The 18,714-nt window shown below is 39.9% G+C and overlaps 1 protein-coding gene across 1 annotated transcript in view; it reads left to right on the forward strand.

Annotated features, from left to right (window-relative positions):
* The window catches only part of IKZF3 (IKAROS family zinc finger 3), a 91,235-nt gene that overhangs the window by 55,516 nt on the left and 17,005 nt on the right, over nucleotides 1–18,714 (forward strand). Inside the window, exons 4-6 of the mRNA XM_040245477.1 lie at nucleotides 6,096–6,356; nucleotides 7,399–7,566; nucleotides 9,583–9,699. Coding sequence (XP_040101411.1) covers nucleotides 6,096–6,356; nucleotides 7,399–7,566; nucleotides 9,583–9,699 — 546 coding nt within the window. The remainder of the gene's footprint in view (nucleotides 1–6,095; nucleotides 6,357–7,398; nucleotides 7,567–9,582; nucleotides 9,700–18,714) is intronic.

Consider the following 18,714-nt stretch of genomic DNA (forward strand, 5'->3'; position numbering starts at 1 on the left):
TTGCTAGTGCCTAAGAAGATTCTTGATAGTCTTTTAAGTGGCAATCAAAGTCATGTGTCTAAGAAACCTGATACATATAATAAGCGAATAGAATTTACAAAACTGAAATGGCAGATTATTCATATTACAAAAGGTCTGTTCACTGTACAAAAGACTTCGGGTTACTGTGGGGCTATTCCTCAAGTATATTCAAGTATTTCTTGCCAGATCTTTAAGATTTTCTGCCTTTATTAACAGTTCAGGTGTTGCCAGTCACTGACAATTGAAAAATCAAGGAAAAAATGAAGATAAACATCTCTGAATGTATAATATAAATCTATGGAACAGTATTATTGATTTTATGTGTAGTGGTATATGAAAACAGAAACAGGAGAATTTTTTGCTAGTTTTAAAGTATCAAGGAAAACTTCATGGAAGAAATGGCATTTAAACAGCATCTGCAAGTTTGAATAGAATGTTGATGTGGGGAAGGGCATTTTAGGTAAAGAAAAGACTGGCGAAGAGGCTTGGAAAGCTGCATTTAGTAAGATGACTACTGTGCTTCTCAAACTTTGCTGTGTATAAGAATCCTTGAGGATTTATTGAAATGCACAGTTGGATCCAGTAGGTCTAGGGTGAGGCCTAAGAGTCTGCATTCCTAATAAGCTCCTGGGAGGCATGTTGGAACTGCAGATCCAAGGACCTCACTTTGAATAGGCAAGATTCTAGTCTAGAGAGAAGGGTGATTCAGGAAATCTAGTGAGATATGAGAGGGTCAGATCAGCTCGGGGCAGGTTCTGGACAGGCTCAGTTGGTAAGGAGTTTGGATTCTATAAACAAAATGAAATCCTTGAAAGTTTCTGAACAAGGGTTTTAATATACTACAGGCTGATTAATTTGATAATAGGATATAGTCTAAAAGAGAGGTCATATCCACTGTAGACCAATTAGGAGGCTAACATAGTAGTAGATCCATGTACTAAGTATTTACTTTGTATGTACTTTACGCAGAGCACGGTTCTCAAACTCCATTGTGCATAAGATTTGCCTGGAAAGCATATTTTTAATGCATGTTTCCAGTCCTCACACCCTAAAATTTTGGGACCCCTAAAATTTGTATTTTAAAACCCCACAACCTTCCAGCAGTGTCATAGGAAATACTGAGTTTAAAAAAAAAAACCAAACCTGTGTAACTTCTGACCTCAGATAGCTTATATGTCCATATGGGAGGTGAAGTGACTTTATTAGTAACTCAGAGAAAGAAGGAATGGATTATTTTGCAGCTGGGGGAACAGGGAAGGCATAATAGAGGAAAATGGCAAATTAATTTAGCCTTAAAAGATGTGTTGGATTTGGACCTTTGGCAGTGTTGGAGAAAGATCTTTTTGGCAGTGGAAATAATAAAAGGAAGAATATTCAGAAGTTGTTTAGTTTCATTAAAGATACCTGAGTATTCCAAATCAACATTACCAAGATAGTCGGGGCCACATAGTGAAAGGTCTTTTAAATTCTTTGTTTCTGAGTTTGCATTTCATGTTGTTGGCAGCAGAGATTGGAGAATTTGGACAGGCTCATGATGTGACCAGAGCTATCGTTTACATGAACCATCTGGTGGCAGAGCATAGGATGTGCTGGAAAGGAGAGAGAAAGAAGGCAGAGAGCACCATGTGGAGGCTACCACAATAGATCGTGAGGAGAGCAATCAGAGTTTGAGATTTGGGATAATGAGCATGCGAAATAGTGGGGAGGAGAAGCAGATTGGAGAGAGGGTGCAGAAATAAAACCAATGAGTGATTAAACGTGGGGACGCAAAAGAGAGGGAGGAAAGATGACTGTAAAGATTCTAACCTGAGTAACTGTGAAGATACCTAGGAGGCCTTTGGGAACACAGGACAGAAGAAGAGGAGAGAAATTATGTATTTGGGGTGCTAGTTGAAGTCTTAAAAGTGGAGAAAATTGCAATAGGGAAGGAGGTCTAGCAGGGAAGAAGAAAGAAAAATAGGGGCAGTATTTAGGAGGCAAAACGGGGAAAGGAGCTAGAAGGAAGTAATCAGAAGGTAGGCTTCCCTGATAGCTCAGTTGGTAAAGAATCCACCTGCAATGCAGGAGACCCCAGTTCAGTTCCTGGATTGGGAAGATCAGCTGGAGAAGGGATAGGCTACGCATTCCAGTGTTCTTGGGCTTCCTTTGTGGCTCAGCTGGTAAAGAATCTGCCCGCAATACGAGAGACCTGGGTTCGATCCCTGGGTTGGGAAGATCCCCTCTAGAAGGGAAAGACTACCCACTCCAGTATTCTGGCCTGGACTATTCTGGCCATACAGAATCTGGACTGTATGGTCCATGGGATCACAAAGAGTCAGACACGACTGAGTGACTTTCACACTCACTCACAGAAGGTGAGGAAAGAAGTTTCAGTTTCACTGAAGAAGCAGGAATACAGAAGAAGGAGTGGTGGTCAACAGTATCAAGGGCTGCAAAGAAGTTGGGGAGAATGGCACAGAAAAAACCACTGGATTTAATCAGAGTTTATTGAAGATCTTTAGGGGAGCAGAGTGAATTAAGAAGACAGAATCCAGATTACAGGCAATTTTATATCAGTTTTGAGATTGTAGAGACAGTAAGCACAGGTTACTTTTGTATTAAATCTATCTAGAAAGGGAATGTTGAGAGAGTTTGGGTGTGATGAGATGAGAGGCTAAACTAAATTTCAAAGAGAATAGAAAAGAGGTGTTGGCATCTAGAGATCTTGAGAACATAGAATCTATAGGTCTTGGAGATGACTTGATGTGGAGATTGGATGGAAAAGTCATCCAGTTTCAAGATTTGGAGAATAGAAGAAAGAAGATGCCATGTGTGACTCCAAAGACATCATAGGGACGACACTGGTGGTCCAGTGGTTAAGACTCCGAGCTCCCAATAAATGCAGGATGCCCAGGTTCGATCCCTGGTCGGGGAACTAAGATCCTGAATGCTGCAGGTACAGATGGGAAAAAAAGACATCAAACATTAGAAGCAGTTTGGGGTTCAAAATGGTAAGTTTGATGTTAGTGTGTGCATGTGTTAAGTCACTTCAGTTGTGTTTGACTCCTTGCAACGCTATGGACTGGGGCCTACCAGGCTCCTCTGTCCATGGGATTCTCCAGGCAAGAATACTGGAGTGGGTTGCCATGCCCTCCTCCAGGGCATCTTCCCAATCCAGGGATTGAACCTGCATCTCTTACGTCTCCTGCATTGGCAGGTGGGTTATTTACCACTAGATATATGTATTAATGTTTTCAAGGGACACTAAGTAGAATCTCCCTCCAACTCCCTTTCCTCTGCTCCTACAAACTTTCCTCCCAAGGATTGGAATGAATCTCTTAGTCCTTAGAGCAGACTAATTTCTTTTCTGGTAGTTTTGGTGGACTATATTTGGAGACTAGGTGCTAAGCCCAATAATCTCTCAGGAATCCATTTTGTGTCTTATATACTACTGTATTCTAGTATTCAGCTTTGTTTATCTTCACATGGTAAACCGTGATGAATTGTTGATCCTCAGTAACCATGCAGAGAGGCCATCCAGATCTTTTATCTAAAACTAGTGAGACCCCCAAGAGCAAATCAGGAACTCTCTTGGTCCAGTAAGTCCAAGGGACTGCCTCAATTTCCTGTTCATGTGCTTGGATTTGTTCCCTTAGAGTCTCAAATACTGTCTTCCTTGTTCTACAGCTAAGTCCTCAAGAACAAAAGCCAAGGACTTGTTTTGAGCTAGGTCGGTATAGTACTGAGTTCTAGGTCAAGCCCACTAAAACCAAAATCCTGAGAGAAGGAGCAACCTTCTTATGTCTTGTGTTTTCAGAAAGACTCAAAACATTGATCTTACCAGATTTTAATTATCATGGACCACAGAACAGCCTGAGTCTGTTCATATTAACATTTTATAACCCAAATGAAAAGAATCCATTTCTGCTGGCCTTTTCTATATGCTGTTTTTGGTTTTCAGTAGCTGAAGTTTTCCGTTGAGGTTGTTTTAAACGCCTACATGCAAACTGAAGAGCACTCAAGCTTTGGTGGGATATCACCCGCAGCTGGAGTGATGGAGGAGGAGGAGGGTACAAGCTTCAGGTGCACCCTTCTGTTTAAAAAAAATTTAAACAGCAAAAACCAGTTAAGGAAACACATTCCATCTGAAAGCAGGCAAGATGTGTCCAAGGAAGGGGATGACTCTCTCTCCATGTAGGAAATAGATATCAATTCATACACAACCCAGATACATAGGATGGGCCACTTTGAAATACACTGGATGTTTCCTGCAGCCCTCCATCTCTTCTAATCAAAGAGTAAAAGGTTATGAACCATGAACCGTGGTGAGAAGCAGTGGAACAGTGCGGCAGCAATGGCTCCTCTGTTGGTGGTTAGGCCCTGTCTTGCTCTATTAAGCAAACACAGTTAATACAGATGAAAGGTAACCTTGATAGAAGTGAAAATTGAAACTTGAGTAGAAGGTAGCAAGCCAGGCACAGCTGCAGTTATACTTCCTCCTGTGTGGCAACAGGAGCTGCACTTACTGGTGTTGTTTGGAAGGGATGTCATTTTTTTAAATATCTTTTCTTCAGAGTGTTTTGGTCTTTAACATCTACACCACTAATGAGGGAGTGTGCAATATGATATAAGGAGCAAATTAGACTCTATGTGTCAGAGTGCAAGAGCAAATCCAAGTTCAGTGTTCTAATTCCAGTTCATCAGCTATTAACTGGCTGTGTAACTGTGGGCTAATCCCAAAAACATCTCTGTTCCCGGATTCCCTCATCTGAAGAACAAGGGTTGGATCAGATGATCTCTAAATTCTCTTCCAGCCCTGAAATCCCATTGACTTGTGATTCCCATGGAGCATTACAATTTCCCAGTTTTTAAGAACGAATTTTTTTTTAAGTGAGCATTATACAGCATGTTTTATATGTGAAAAATCCCTTATACGTATTATTATTATATCAGGCAAATATTTTAGGTTTTCTTAGTATCAGTACATAAATTTGCCTTCTTCATTTATGTTCTTCAGCTTAAGAATGTTGCAGCTCTTATTGAAATACTACCTGATCAGCCAACTCACTTGGGCCAGCCACACCTCTCCTATCCAGTGCTTTATTCTAGGGCTTCAAGTTTAGCCCTCCCTCCCTGGTGGCTCAGATGGTAAAGCGTCTGCCTACAATGTGGGAGACCTGGGTTCGATCCCTGGGTCGAGAAGATCTCCTGGAGAAGGAAATGGCAACCCACTCCAGTATTTTTGCCGGGAAAATCCCATGGATGGAGGAGCCTGGTGGGCTACAGTCCGCAAAGAGTCGGACACGACTGAGCGACTTCACTCAACTTGGGTATTGGTTATTGGTGTTGTTCCCTTGCTTAGGTTGAGCTTCATTTACCTGTGTCAATGAAAGTGACTCCTTAGAAGGTTATGTTAAAGGATTACTTCTCCTTTTATCTTTCTCAACAGTATTTCACTAGTACTGCCAGCTTCCTCTATGTTCAGCGTTGTCTCTTTATCAGTTCCAAGAGAGAGAGAGATAAGACTCATTTTAGCAGTTTGTGTACATGGAAGAGGAAGAGGCAAGGCATGGCTTAAAATCAGGAAAAAAAAAACAATTTGTTAACTATTCAACTCTCAGTCTTAGTGGCTTAAATTGGGTGCAGCTGAAGAATTAAAATAGTATTTTCTTCTTGAAACCAAAGAGCACATCACCTTGCCTTGTAACTGCAGCCACCAAAAAAGGTACTAAATCTAAGAACCTTTCTTCTCCCCCAGTACTGGAGAAAAATTGCTCAAAATGTTTTTTTCATAGTTGCTCTGAGCAGTCATAGCTAAAATCTGTTATCTCTAATTTTCTGAATGGCCTAAAATGCTGTCATCTATTTTGTGTGTGTTTGTGTGTGTGTGCACGTGTGTCTGTGTTTTCCCCTGACTGTGGCTCTGAATTCAAATAATCAGTGATCATACTAATGGCGTTTTCTTGTTTTGTAGAGGTACAATATTTTTAGCTTCATTTGGTATTTAATTGTCAGTTGTGGGTCTCTGTTCTTTGAGCTGCTTTGATAGCTGCAAAAACAATCGTTGTTCATTTCTTGCATTTTCCTCCCTGCAGATGATTCAATGAAAGTGAAAGATGAATACAGTGAAAGGGATGAGAATGTTTTAAAGCCAGAGCCCATGGGAAATGCAGAAGAGCCTGAAATTCCTTACGGCTATTCAAGAGAATATAATGAATATGAAAACATTAAGTTGGAGAGACATGTTGTCTCATATGATAGTAGCAGGCCAACCAGTGGCAAGATGAACTGTGATGTGTGTGGATTATCCTGCATTAGCTTCAATGTCTTAATGGTTCATAAGCGGAGCCATACTGGTAAATAGTCTGTTCTCTCCATTGTTCTGAAAACTGTCCTAATTCAACCACATAAGAAAAGGAGTGGTGTAATTTAGAACTTACTTTTGATGACTTTTCATTGATTTTTTACATGATTCTGATATCTCTTTCCCTCTCTGCATTTCCATTTACCAAGTGATTTTTATTCCTGCTTCACCATGCATTTGTCAAGCATATCACAAATGCTATGAATAAGACTGTAGAGATCACAGTGTTCTAGGTCAGCCAAATATTTTTCTTCAGTAACAAGTGGGAGTTAAATTTTGTGATATGCTTTTTAAGCATCTTGCATATATTTTGTGTAACTTTTAAAACAGCTGCTGCTAAGCTGCTAAGTCACTTCAGTTGTGTCTGACTCTTTGCAACCCCATAGACGGCAGCCCCCCAGGCTCCTCCGTCCCTCGGATTCTCCAGGCGAGAATTCTGAAGAAGGAAATGGCAACCCATTTAAAACAGCAGATCTCCTTATAGTATTGGGTTCAAATTTGGTAGATCAAAGGATTCAATTTTTATTAACAGTTTAAAAAATTTATTTTCAGACAACAAAAGGCAGTCTATAGAGATGCATGCAAACTTAACACCACCAAGCCCTATAGATTTCATCTAACATAGGATATGGAGACTTTAAAAAGCATTTCTTCAATTAAAAAAAAAAGCATTTCTGGCTATCTATACCTTATTAGGACTTCAGTCTGTGACTCTTTTTATAGATTGAGATTATTTAAAAGGAATGCTAAGTAATGCAAAAACTTAAGTCTAGAAAGCACTTCTAAAGCTACTCATTTTTTTGCTCTGATCCAAGGCAAGGTGATAGCTAGCCTTGCCAGATGAATGTTTTTTCTCTTCTAGAAGGAAGATTCCTGAAGTCAGTCCTAGGCTTCCCTTGAAATACAGCTCCCACCTGATCCTAATATGAACAGAAACTATCTAAAAAATGAGCTTTTGCCATAAGCATCGAATCTGTGCATATGCTTCGCCAATTGCTAGGTGATCAGAAATCTCCTTTTTGTCCTTTTTAAAGGTGAACGCCCATTCCAGTGTAATCAGTGTGGGGCATCTTTTACTCAGAAAGGTAACCTCCTCCGCCACATTAAACTGCACACAGGGGAAAAACCTTTTAAGTGTCACCTCTGCAACTACGCATGCCAGAGAAGAGATGCACTCACAGGTCATCTTAGGACACATTCTGGTAAGTGAGAGCAATGAGCATTCCATATCTAGTAAATATGTCTTTCTCCGTGCCCATTGAGGAAACTAGAAAGAGTTAAGTGTGGAGGTTTTAATCTGTCACTCGGTTCTGAAGGGTTACAACAGCAGAGACCTCTAGGGCTAATTACACTTCCATTAAGACATTAATTGCTCTCCGTCTGGCTCAATGGGGATGAACATCTCCTTACCATCTTTGTACCCCTAGAGAACAACACAGTCAGACAGGAGAAGCCTATAATGTAAAAATGATTTTTTAATTTTTGCAAAAACATTATAGCCATCAGTATTTTTATGATAAACTTTATTAAAATAATATTTTCCTAAAAATATACATACATACTATTCATTCAAAAGTCTGGATAAAGTAAATGATGTACAGTTTGTAAGTTGTGTAAAACTGTAAACTGGGTATGAATCTCTGTTGAGGGTAAATTTTGGCTAATGTGGGCTAATTTGGGGAGTTTGGGCCATTCTGGTCTAGATTTTCTTTTTTTAATAGATATAGTTAAAAATACAACATTATATTAGTTTTAGGTGTATATGAGCTAAATTTCTTAAACCAAACTTTCTTCTTGATCACCCAATTTATTTTTAATCTAAAAGATGAGCAGCAATAAGAATTCATAAAAAGCTATGTTCTCTCTTGATGTTTTCACTCCTTATTTTAACCACATTAAACTAACATTTAGAATTTCCCTCCTAGAAAAATAAAACTGGGTTTATTTTCAAATTTGGGACCTCATGTTCTTGATGTTATCTGACAAAATTTTAATTGAAGGGGGAAAAAAAAGGGCTTGTTTTTATGTTAATCCACATTCTGCTTTGACTAAAACCCAGCCCTAAACCCGCAACTGGTCACAATTCAGAGACTAAGGATTAAACAAATCAGCCCCAAGAAAACCCACTGTGAGAGATGGTAAAGGGTAAAAGAAGGGTTTCTTTTACAGCTCATTGTTCAAAGTAATGAGTTAAGGCTGAGTTTGGTCCAAAAAATTAGAGTAGTTCTTTTCTATTGCTTTTTCCAGGTAAGATCCAACAATAGCAGTCATTTTTGATTCTAGAGGACCTCAATTTATGTAGAAACTTAACATTCCTAGCCCCAGAAAACCTGCATTTATTTTAATTTGTGATTCCATAAGGATATTTCAGTGCTTTAAGCCCCAAAGGCTCTATTTTAAACAGAGCAAGATGACATGAAAATAAAAAAAATCTCAGTCCCTAAAATTCTGAAAAATTTCTGGTGTACATTTTATTGACAAGTCAGAAAGGTGAGCCCTGCACGCAGAGTTGAAGTATTATTTATAACAGTAAGGCATTTGGAGGAGTTAGGAGATTAAAGGTGACCTGTACTGTATGGATGAACTTCTGAGGAAATTTTTGCTTTATCTTAGAAATTAAGATGAAGTCATTTTTTGAAATTCCTTCTTATTTCTATTATTCAAAATGATCCTCAGTTGGTTAGGTCAGTTTTTATTAATTGAGCCCAGACTTTGCTATAGCCACTGGGCAAAGACAAGCTACATTTATTGAAATAGGTCAATGCTCTAAAAAAACTTTTAGTGGCTAATACCCACAAACTGCAGCATTCTTTACTTACAGCCAGCTGGATGTCACAGAATACAGGATCTCTTCCTACTTCATTCTTAAACCACATGAATCTCCTTGAAAAATAAAATGTTCATTTTTGTATTTTTTTCCTGAAAAAGCAAGATTGGATTTGGAGCCAAAACACTGTGCTCCAGGATAGTGATTAAGTCTAAATCCTTTCATTTGTGGAAGGAACCTATCCTTTCAAAGAGTACATGAGAATCAATCATAGGCCAAAACCTTGTTTCAGTTTACTGAATTTGAAAGTAATGTAGATGCACGAGTATCCAAGTACTCTGGCTTCTCTGAGCAGTCTCCTTACTAGGGGACAGTTTTCACAGGGCCCCAATACACCATTTGTTCTATAACCCCTGAGGGTCACTGAGTGCCCCTTGTGCTCTCCTTATAGTTGAGAAACCTTATAAATGTGAGTTTTGCGGAAGGAGTTACAAGCAGAGAAGTTCCCTTGAGGAGCACAAGGAGCGCTGCCGTACATTTCTTCAGAGCACTGACCTGGGTGAGACTGGTGAGTTCATGCAACACCTGTTCTGGACATATTTAGTGAGCACCTGCTGTTCTAGGTGGTAGGTTGCAATGCTGCTAAGTCGCTTCAGTCATGTCCGACTCTGTGCGACCCCATAGACAGCAGCCCATCAGGCTCCACTGTCCCTGTGATTCTCCAGGCAAGAACACTGGAGTGGGTTGCCATTTCTTTCTCTAATGCATGAAAGTGAAAAGTGAAAGTGAAGTCGCTCAGTCGTGTCCAACTCTTAGCACCCCCATGGACTGCAGCCCACCAGGCTCCTCCGTCCATGGGATTTTCCAGGCAAGAGTACTGGAGTGGGGTGCTGTCGCCTTCTCCGAGGTAGGTTGCAATAGTAAACAAAATACAAAAAACCCTGCCCGCGTGGAGTTTATATTCTCATTGGGAAAAGCAGACTAGAAACAAAGTGAAAAAGTAACACACAGTTTTGTCTGATGTTTTGTAAGGTAGTAATTGCTATTGAGAAAAATAAAAGCAGGTACTGGGGCCTGAAGGTGAGTTAGGAGAAACATCAGCCAGCTGACCTTTTAACAGACTTAAAAGCATAAGGGGAGAGCCCTACAGATCACTAGGCAAAAGCAAGTGCAAAGGCCCTGGGGCTTGAATTCAAAGAAGTGTAAGTAGTCCTGTGTGGCTGGAAGAAAGTGAGTAATGGGACATGAGGCCAGAGAGGAAATAGGAAACCAGATCTTACCAGGCTTTGTAGGCCATTGTAAAGATGTTGGCTTTTACTCTGAGTGAAATTAAAAATCTTTAGAAGGTTTTGGACAAAGAGGTGACATGATTGGACTTCTCATTTGAAAAAAAAAATCACTCTACTTGCTACTGAGAATAGGTTGTATTGGGGGCAAGGTTAGAAACTGGGGAGTCCAGTTAGGAGGCCATTGCAATAATTCAAGCAAAAGAAAATTGTCTTGGTAATTGTAGAGGTGGTGCAAAGTGTTCTAACTCTATATAGTATAAAGATAGAACCAGCCGGATTTCTTAACAGATTGATGTGCAATGTGATGAAGAACGCAGCTGCCATTAACTGAAATGGCAAAGATTGAGGGTAGAGGCAGCTGGAGGGGTGGCTAGGGCAGAGTTCATTAAAACCACAAGTATTTTCTTTGCACAGGGCCCCCAAATCATGTATTGTCCACTCACATGATTTATTGAGATGTTTATATTTGGCTCTGGGAATTTCATATTTTATTCCATGTTTTGAATTACATGCCTGGTGGCAATTGGTTGAAACACCAGATGTCTTTCCGTGTATCAGTTGTGGTTTTATTTCCTTTCATTCTTGAGTTGAATGAATTCATTCATTCATTCTCGACCTGAAACCTTTTTGTATAACATCCTTGCAGTTGTCCTTTGACCCATATAATTGACCATTAGCCTGGTTGGGCTTCCTCACTGATAGCTCAGTTGGTAAAGAATCTGCCTGCAATGCGGAAGACCCCGGTTCAATTCCTGAGTCAGGAAAACCCCTCGGAGAAGGGATAGGCTACCCACTCCAGTATTCTTAGGCTTTCCTAGTGGTTCAGACAGTAAAGAATCTGTCTGCAATGTGGGAGACCTGGGTTCGATCCCTGGGTTGGGAAGATCCCCTGGAGGAGGGCATGGCAACCCACTCCAGTATTCTGGCCTAGAGAATTCTATGGACTGTATAGTCCATAGGGTTGCTGGATATGACTGAGCGACTTTCACTTCACTGGTTCTGCAGCTTGGATTGCCTGCTATTTTTATTTGGTTACTTAAACCAGTTGCTTATTTAGAGTAGGCATAAATCTTCATGGGATTTGGTGTTTGATGGTAGTAGTTGCAATTGAATAGTTTGAAAATTCTAAAACAGAAAGATTACAAAAATGTGACAGAAATAATGTGAAACTCAGGAAAAATGGAGTGGAAATCTTGAGTAGTTTAACTGTATCCGTTTTGAGTGAAAGGAAACTTTTGTTTTAGATAAAGCCTATTTTATGGTGTTAGGAGCTGGCCAACTGAATTCCGTTGGTGTGCACTGCTTCTGCTTTTTATCCTGATGGCATGTTTAGTTTTATCAAGGAGTTGGATTTCCTCCTTATTTCTAAAGAGAAATGTTTACTCTTAAAAACCTAAAACTTGGATTTTGACATCTTTAAGCAGCATGCTTAAGCTTAGTCAGGCAATCTTTACTTGAAGTTCCGTATTTCAGACAATAGACAAAGCTCTTACTATGAGAAATTCTCAAGTTATGAAACTCTTATATTCCAAGTAGAATCATTAATATTTAAAGCAAGAAAAATTAAAGAGAGCATCTGATCCCACCTCTTCATTTTAGAGTTGAGAATACTGAAACTCATCAAAAATTCAATGACTTGCTTAAAAATCAATAGAACTTTAGTTGTTTTCATGATTAGCTATTTTTTTATTTTCAAAGACATATTGGGACATAATTCACATACCATTAAATTCACTCTTTTAAAGTATACAATTCAGTGGTTTTTAATGTATTCACAAAGTTATACAACCATCACCACTCCAATTTCATAACATTTTTGTCACCTCGAAAGAAACCCTGTACCCCTTATCAGTCACTCCTGTTTCCCCTCTTCAGCCCCTATCAACCATTAATTTACTTTCTGTCTCTAAGAATTTGCCTATTCTGAACATGTCACATGAATAGAATCATAAAATGTGTAGCCTTTTATATCTACCTTCTTTCACTCGGCATAATGTTTTCAGGGTTCATCCATGTGGTAGCACTGCATTCCTTTTTATAGCTGAATAATATTCTATTATATGGATTCACTGCATTTTATCCATTCATTTATTAGTTAATGGGCATTTGGTTTTTTTCTACTTTTGGAAAAATGGTTTAATTAGTTATGTATTTTTGAAGGTTATATATTACTTAGTTACCAAAAATAGAATAACACACATTCTAATTAATAGACACTTTTGTATGTATATTTGTCTTGATTGTCCTGGAGGTAGGGGAAAACATGAGTAAAATATCCTCTATGAACAATAAGTTCAAAATTAGTGATTTTGAAGAAAGGTTACCACCTTACTTCCTATCCCCATGACCTTTTTAGGAATTTCAAATTAGAAAAGTGGTAATAGAGGGGCTTCCCTGGTGGCTCAGTGGTAAAGAATCTGCTTGCCAATGCAGGAGACACGGGTTCAAGCCCTGATCTGGGAAGTTCCCATATGCCTCAGAGCAACTAACACCGTGTGCCCCCGTGTGCCGCAACTATTGAGCGTGTGCTCTAGAGCCTAGGAGCCACAACTACTGAGCCCATATGCCACGACTGCTAAAGCCTGCACATCCTAGAGCCTGTGCTCAAGAGAAGTCACTGCAATGATAAGCCTACACGCCACAGCTAAGGAGTAGTCCCTGCTCGCCATAACCAGAGAAAAGCCCAAGCAGCAGTGAAGACCCAACACAGCCAAACATACAGAAATTTAATTAAATTTTAAAAAATAAAAGTGTTCAAAGAATCTTTTTTTGTTATCTTCAGTGGTATAAAGTGATTCAGGAAATACTGAAATACAGAGGTTGAGTTAATTTGCATTTCATAGGTTGGTTTGATGAATGCATGCAAAACACTTAAAGTCTCAGCAAAAAAATAAAAGGCTAACTAAGTCAGCAAGTTTTGATTAAAAAAAAAACATATTGTTATGGTGGTTTCAGGTTAAAAAATGTATAAAGTCACAGCTTAATCAAGAATGGTGAACACTGTATGTCATGTCTATCTTTGATATTTCAAATAGTTCTCATGATTTTTCCTAAAATCCAAAATATAAAGAATCTTTAATTGAACACAAGCCAATCCTTTGATTATTGTCAGAGCTCCCTATAGGGTTTCTATTGTTTCCTTCTTAAAATTGGGAGTCCAGGTCTGGACATAGTGTTCCATTTTGAACCTGACCAATATTGTATCACCAGTGGTACCTCTTATCCCTTCATCTCTGGGTTTTTTTCCTTTTTCTTTTCTTTTCGGTTGCATTGAGTTTTCATTGCCACACTTGGGCTTTCTCTAGTTGCAGTGAGCTGGGGCTACTCTTCACTGCAGTGCACAGGCTTCTCATTGTGGTGGCTTCTCTTGTTGTGCAGCACAGGCTCTAGGGTGTGCAGGCTTCGTAGTTAGAGCTCATGGGCTCAGTAGTTATGGCTTGTGGGTCTAGAGCACTGATTCAGCAGTTGTGATGCACAGGCTTTAGTTGCTCCGCAGCATGTGAAATCTTCCCCGACCAGAGATCGAACCTGTCCCCTGCCTTGCCAGGTGGATTCTCATCCACTGTACCACTGAGGAAGTCCTATTACTAGCTTTTAAAGGGATGATGCTCTATTGTGGATGTGGCACTTATTCTTCAAGTGTTGTTCAGTCGCTCAGTCATGCTCAACTCTTTGCGACCCCAGGGACTGCAGCACATCAGGCCTCCTTGTCCCTCACCATCTCCTGGAGTTCTCCCAAGTTCTTATCCATTGAATCAGTGATGCCATCCAACTATTCATCAAGTGCTTCTTGTAAGTTGAAGTGTAGCCTACTGTGAGAGTTGAGCCTTGGGACAAACCTGCCCCAGTCAGGAATCGGGCCTTTATGGAAGCAGGACAAATGAAAAGACCTTGGATTGGAGACCAGTCTGCAAAAGAAGATTGTGTTGGACAGCAAGACTCCTGCCCTTGCTGATCATTTTCATTTGTTCTGATAGCATTCATTGCATTTTCATGGACCAGGGCTCTGTGTCAGAGCTGTTTATAAAGATGAGTGGAGGTTAACCCTCTACCCTCAAAAAACTCAGTCCAACAAGGAACTGAGCACTGGATCTATTAACTTAATATAAAGGTCTAACAGAGACACATGTAATGGTGTTACTTCAGCTCAAGTTTCTATACCAGACATCATCAAGATACTCCCAATTCTGCTGTCTTAATGGAGTATATATGAAAAGAAGAATGAATATAGACGACCACAGATTTCATTTTCTCATTAGCTCGATCCTTATTCCAGAAAGGGACTAACAGCTGGTATAGAGATTCATTTAGCCTCATTTCACACAAATTATGAATACTTGGAGCGGGACATATTTTTGTATGACAATGAGTTCTAGCAATAACAAGATTTTTAAAGTAATTGAGTAATTATATTTATTTATGAATCTAGAAGTCAAAACCTTTTATCTTCATCCTCATTGTTGTGGTTGAGATAATGCAAGCATGAGAATTTCAGGAAAAAATCTGTACTTTTACCAAATAGCAGTCCAAAGAAAGAGCTTAAAATGTTTTAAATGTCTGTTTTCCCAACAGATTATTCTTTTTAGAAAGTCAATACTAACTCACAAGTAGTATTCATTGTACATGCTCAAAAAGGCAACGGTTTTATGCAACTTTTTTGTTAGAACCTGGTTTGCTCTTTGATAGCAATCTCTTGTTAGACAATTCTTATTGCATAATATCACCCCTTTGTTCCACTCTCCATCAGCTACTGGCTGACCACACTATAGAAGAGACAGGAAGCAATGTCTCTTATTTGAGCTCCATTTAACACTTCAAGATCTAATGAAGGACTTTGAACAAAAACACAACAAATTATATAGTTAAATCTACAATCACTTTGAAATAGAAATGACATCATGCAACCAGTTAACTAAAAACCAGACGAACTATTAACACTTGTACAGAGATTAAAGACAGTAACTTATTCTATAATTTTGATTTAGTAAGAGTTTGGTTATTTATTTTTCCAATATGTCATTAAGATCATTTTGCTAATGAAAATGGTTGTCTCCCCTGTATACTAGTAGGCAAGTAACATGAAGGGGAACTGACCCAGAATTAGTCCTACTCCTACTATGCTCACTCATGAAGCAAGTGTGCAAATTGTTCCTTGCCACCATCCCATATTCCCCACACCCACCCCTTGCAACATCAAACTGCCAAACACCACCCAGGAACGGATTTCCTATTTCGTCATTTAAACCCATTATCTTGTTCCCTCACTATCTTGCCAAACTGGTTTCCCTCTGCTTAAATTCTGAGACATGATGTGGCAAGATAACACGTCTAGACTGTTTGTATAAATAGACAGTTGGGTCTTAAAGTTGAAGCAGAGGACCAAACGCCAAGTCCTTTTTTTCCCCTTTTCAGTCTACTGCTTGGACTCCTTGTAATCCCAGAGATTGTCTTGACTCCAAAGCAGTTCTTTGTGTTTTACAGGGTGCATCATTTAGTACAGCAGTTGTCCAATAACTGCAAGGCAGTAGACTGAAAGTTTGGGGGAAGAAAATGAGAGTATCAGGTCAGTCGCTCAGTCGTGTCTGACTCTTTGCGACCCCATGAACCGCAGCACGCCACGCCTCCCTGTCCATCACCAATTCCCAGAGTTCACTCAAACTCATGTCCATCAAGTCGGTGATGCCATCCAGCCATCTCATCCTCTGTCGTCCCCTTCTCCTCCTGCCCCCAATCCCTCCCAGCATCAGAGTCTTCCAAGGAGTCAACTCTTTGCATGAGGTGGCCAAAGTACTGGAGTTTCAGCTTTAGCATCATTCCTTCCAAAGAAATCCCAGGGCTGATCTCCTTCAGAATGGACTGGTTGGATCTCCTTGCAGTCCAAGGGACTCTCAAGAGTCTTCTCCAACACCACAGTTCAAAAGCATCAATTATCTGGTGCTCAGCTTTCTTCACAGTCCAACTCTCACATCCATACATGACCACTGGAAAAGCCATAGCCTTCACTAGACGGACCTTTGTTGGCAAAGTAATGTCTCTGCTTTTGAATATGCTATCTAGGTTGGTCATAACTTTCCTTCCAAGCCATAATCAATTGAAACTGTAGCCTTTGCCTAACTTGCCAATTGGAAAACACAGTTAATTTAGTAAAGATTAACTTAATCTCTAGAGTATATGCACATATACACTGAGGATTGGCATCATGAAGCTGATATTTTGAGTGAATGGCCCTGCAGGAAGGTGTTGGCAGATGGCAGCCCTGTGGATTAGGAGTTTCAGGGATTTCCCTGGTGGTCCAGTGGTTAAGAATCTGCCTTTTAATGCAGGGGGTGGGGGTTCAGTCCCTGGTCGAGGAGCTAAGATCCCACAGGCCTCTCGGTATGACAAAAGAAAAGATTAGTAGTTTCAGAGGACTCTTTTCAATCGAATCAGAGTTGTGAAGTATGGGAAAATCTCCCCGTTTGCCTCAAATTATCTGTGTATCCATCAACACTCCAGAATTTTATCTTTTTAAATGTCAGGCATTTGGTCACTGATTTCCAGAGTACGATTTACCTGGAAATGACTGTCAAGACAAGCTTGGTGAGTAACCAGGGATAAAAGATGATGTTATCTCTAAAGGTTGCCATTTAGTGACATGCCCCAATTACATTATTCAGGTCATTGTATACCCGCTTTTGCATCCTCCCAGATATAGAATACATAGAATATGTGTCCTCAGAAAGATGCTTGTGGTGATTGATGGTGACTTTGGTAAAATGTAGACAGGGACTCCCGAGAGCCAAACGGGAAAACCAAACTGACAGCATAATGCTTGCAGGAAGTCCTGGGACTGACAGATCTCTGGGTGATAACGGGGCCGTTAGAGCAGTGACTGAAAGACTGGAAAAGAGTAGTGGTAAGATGGGGAGAAAGTTTAAAATTCCCAAAGTAGTGTTTTTCATTCTTATTTTACTGTGAATCTTTTTGATAGTAAATACATGGGGCAGGGGTGGGGTGGGGAAGGACCTTACCTAGATTTAATCCCCTCAAGGTTGCTGGAACCAAGTCAAAGCACAAACTGAGCTGCCTCTTCGACACTCCTAAGAAAAGCCTCCTTAAAACAGCCTCAGGAGCTTACTTCAAATCCCAGGCCTTTGTCTTTCATCTCTCTGCTCTTGGGGCTCTGGGTAGTGCCACATCTGGTGGTGGTTTGTGTGAAAGGAAATAATATGTATAATAGTTTCCTGTTTGGTCATTTAAACCTATCCTTGTGCTGGACAGAATTTGACCCACTTCGCTCAACAGCAGCGTCCTGTCACTAAAGTACCCGTTATTTACAGCGATCTGTCAGCTGAAGTCACAGTGCTTTACCACTAGCCCCAAAGCTGCCCAGCCCCCTTATTTTAATCCTTCTTATCTTCATTTATACAAACTGTTGTTATAGCTTAAACTGGAGGCTGGGATTTATTTCTTTAGAGGACAGAATTATTTTTGATAAGAAACATTGTCATCAATCTCTTCTCTTATTCATTTTTGGAGCCAGATTTCATTTTATTCTTGAACTTTATTCTTGAATTGAGTTTTATAATTTATTGTGTAATGACTGGCAACAAGTTTTTTAAAAGCAAAACCAAAAAGGTGCCAATAATAAAATGAAAACTATTTAATACTTTGAATTCTTTTTTTTCTGATTTGGCTCTGAACTCTCACCCTGGCCATTCTTGACAGTCTTGCCCTTGAGGTCTTTCTTTGTCTTTCATTTACTGCAGAGATGACCAGTTTTCTTCTCTCTGGGTGTGTCCATTTGTGGTTCTGAATGTCCCAGAGACCATGAAACTTGGAACATTATTTCTGTATATTGTCGTTGTTCAGTTGCTCAGTCATGTCCGACTCTTTGTGACCCCAGCACACCAGACTTCCCTGTCCTTCACCATCTCCCTAGAATCTCTTCATACAGTAAACTCTTTTAACTGCAGAATGAGTACTGACAATTCCTAAATTTGTGTATATATTTGGGGGGGTGGGAAATTCCATTCTGCACTCATCACTTGCTTTTTACTCTAGTCCCTTAAACTGACTTCAGTTTCTTCTTCCTTAGAGACATTGGGAGTGTATGGATACTTCATTTACTTTGGACCTCTGGAAATGCTTATGATAAAACAGAGAGAAATGTTTGTAGCATCACAACGTGTTTGCTTAGGGCAGGGGTGTGTATAACTATGACCCGCAGGCCAAATGCAGTCAGCAACTTACTTGTGCACATTAGGGCTAAACACTTGTAAAGTGTAAGGGAGAACCAAAGAGTATGGAACAGA

The sequence above is a fragment of the Oryx dammah genome, unplaced genomic scaffold (genome assembly GCF_014754425.2).
Source record: "Oryx dammah isolate SB20612 unplaced genomic scaffold, SCBI_Odam_1.1 HiC_scaffold_8, whole genome shotgun sequence".
NCBI lineage: Eukaryota > Metazoa > Chordata > Mammalia > Artiodactyla > Bovidae > Oryx > Oryx dammah.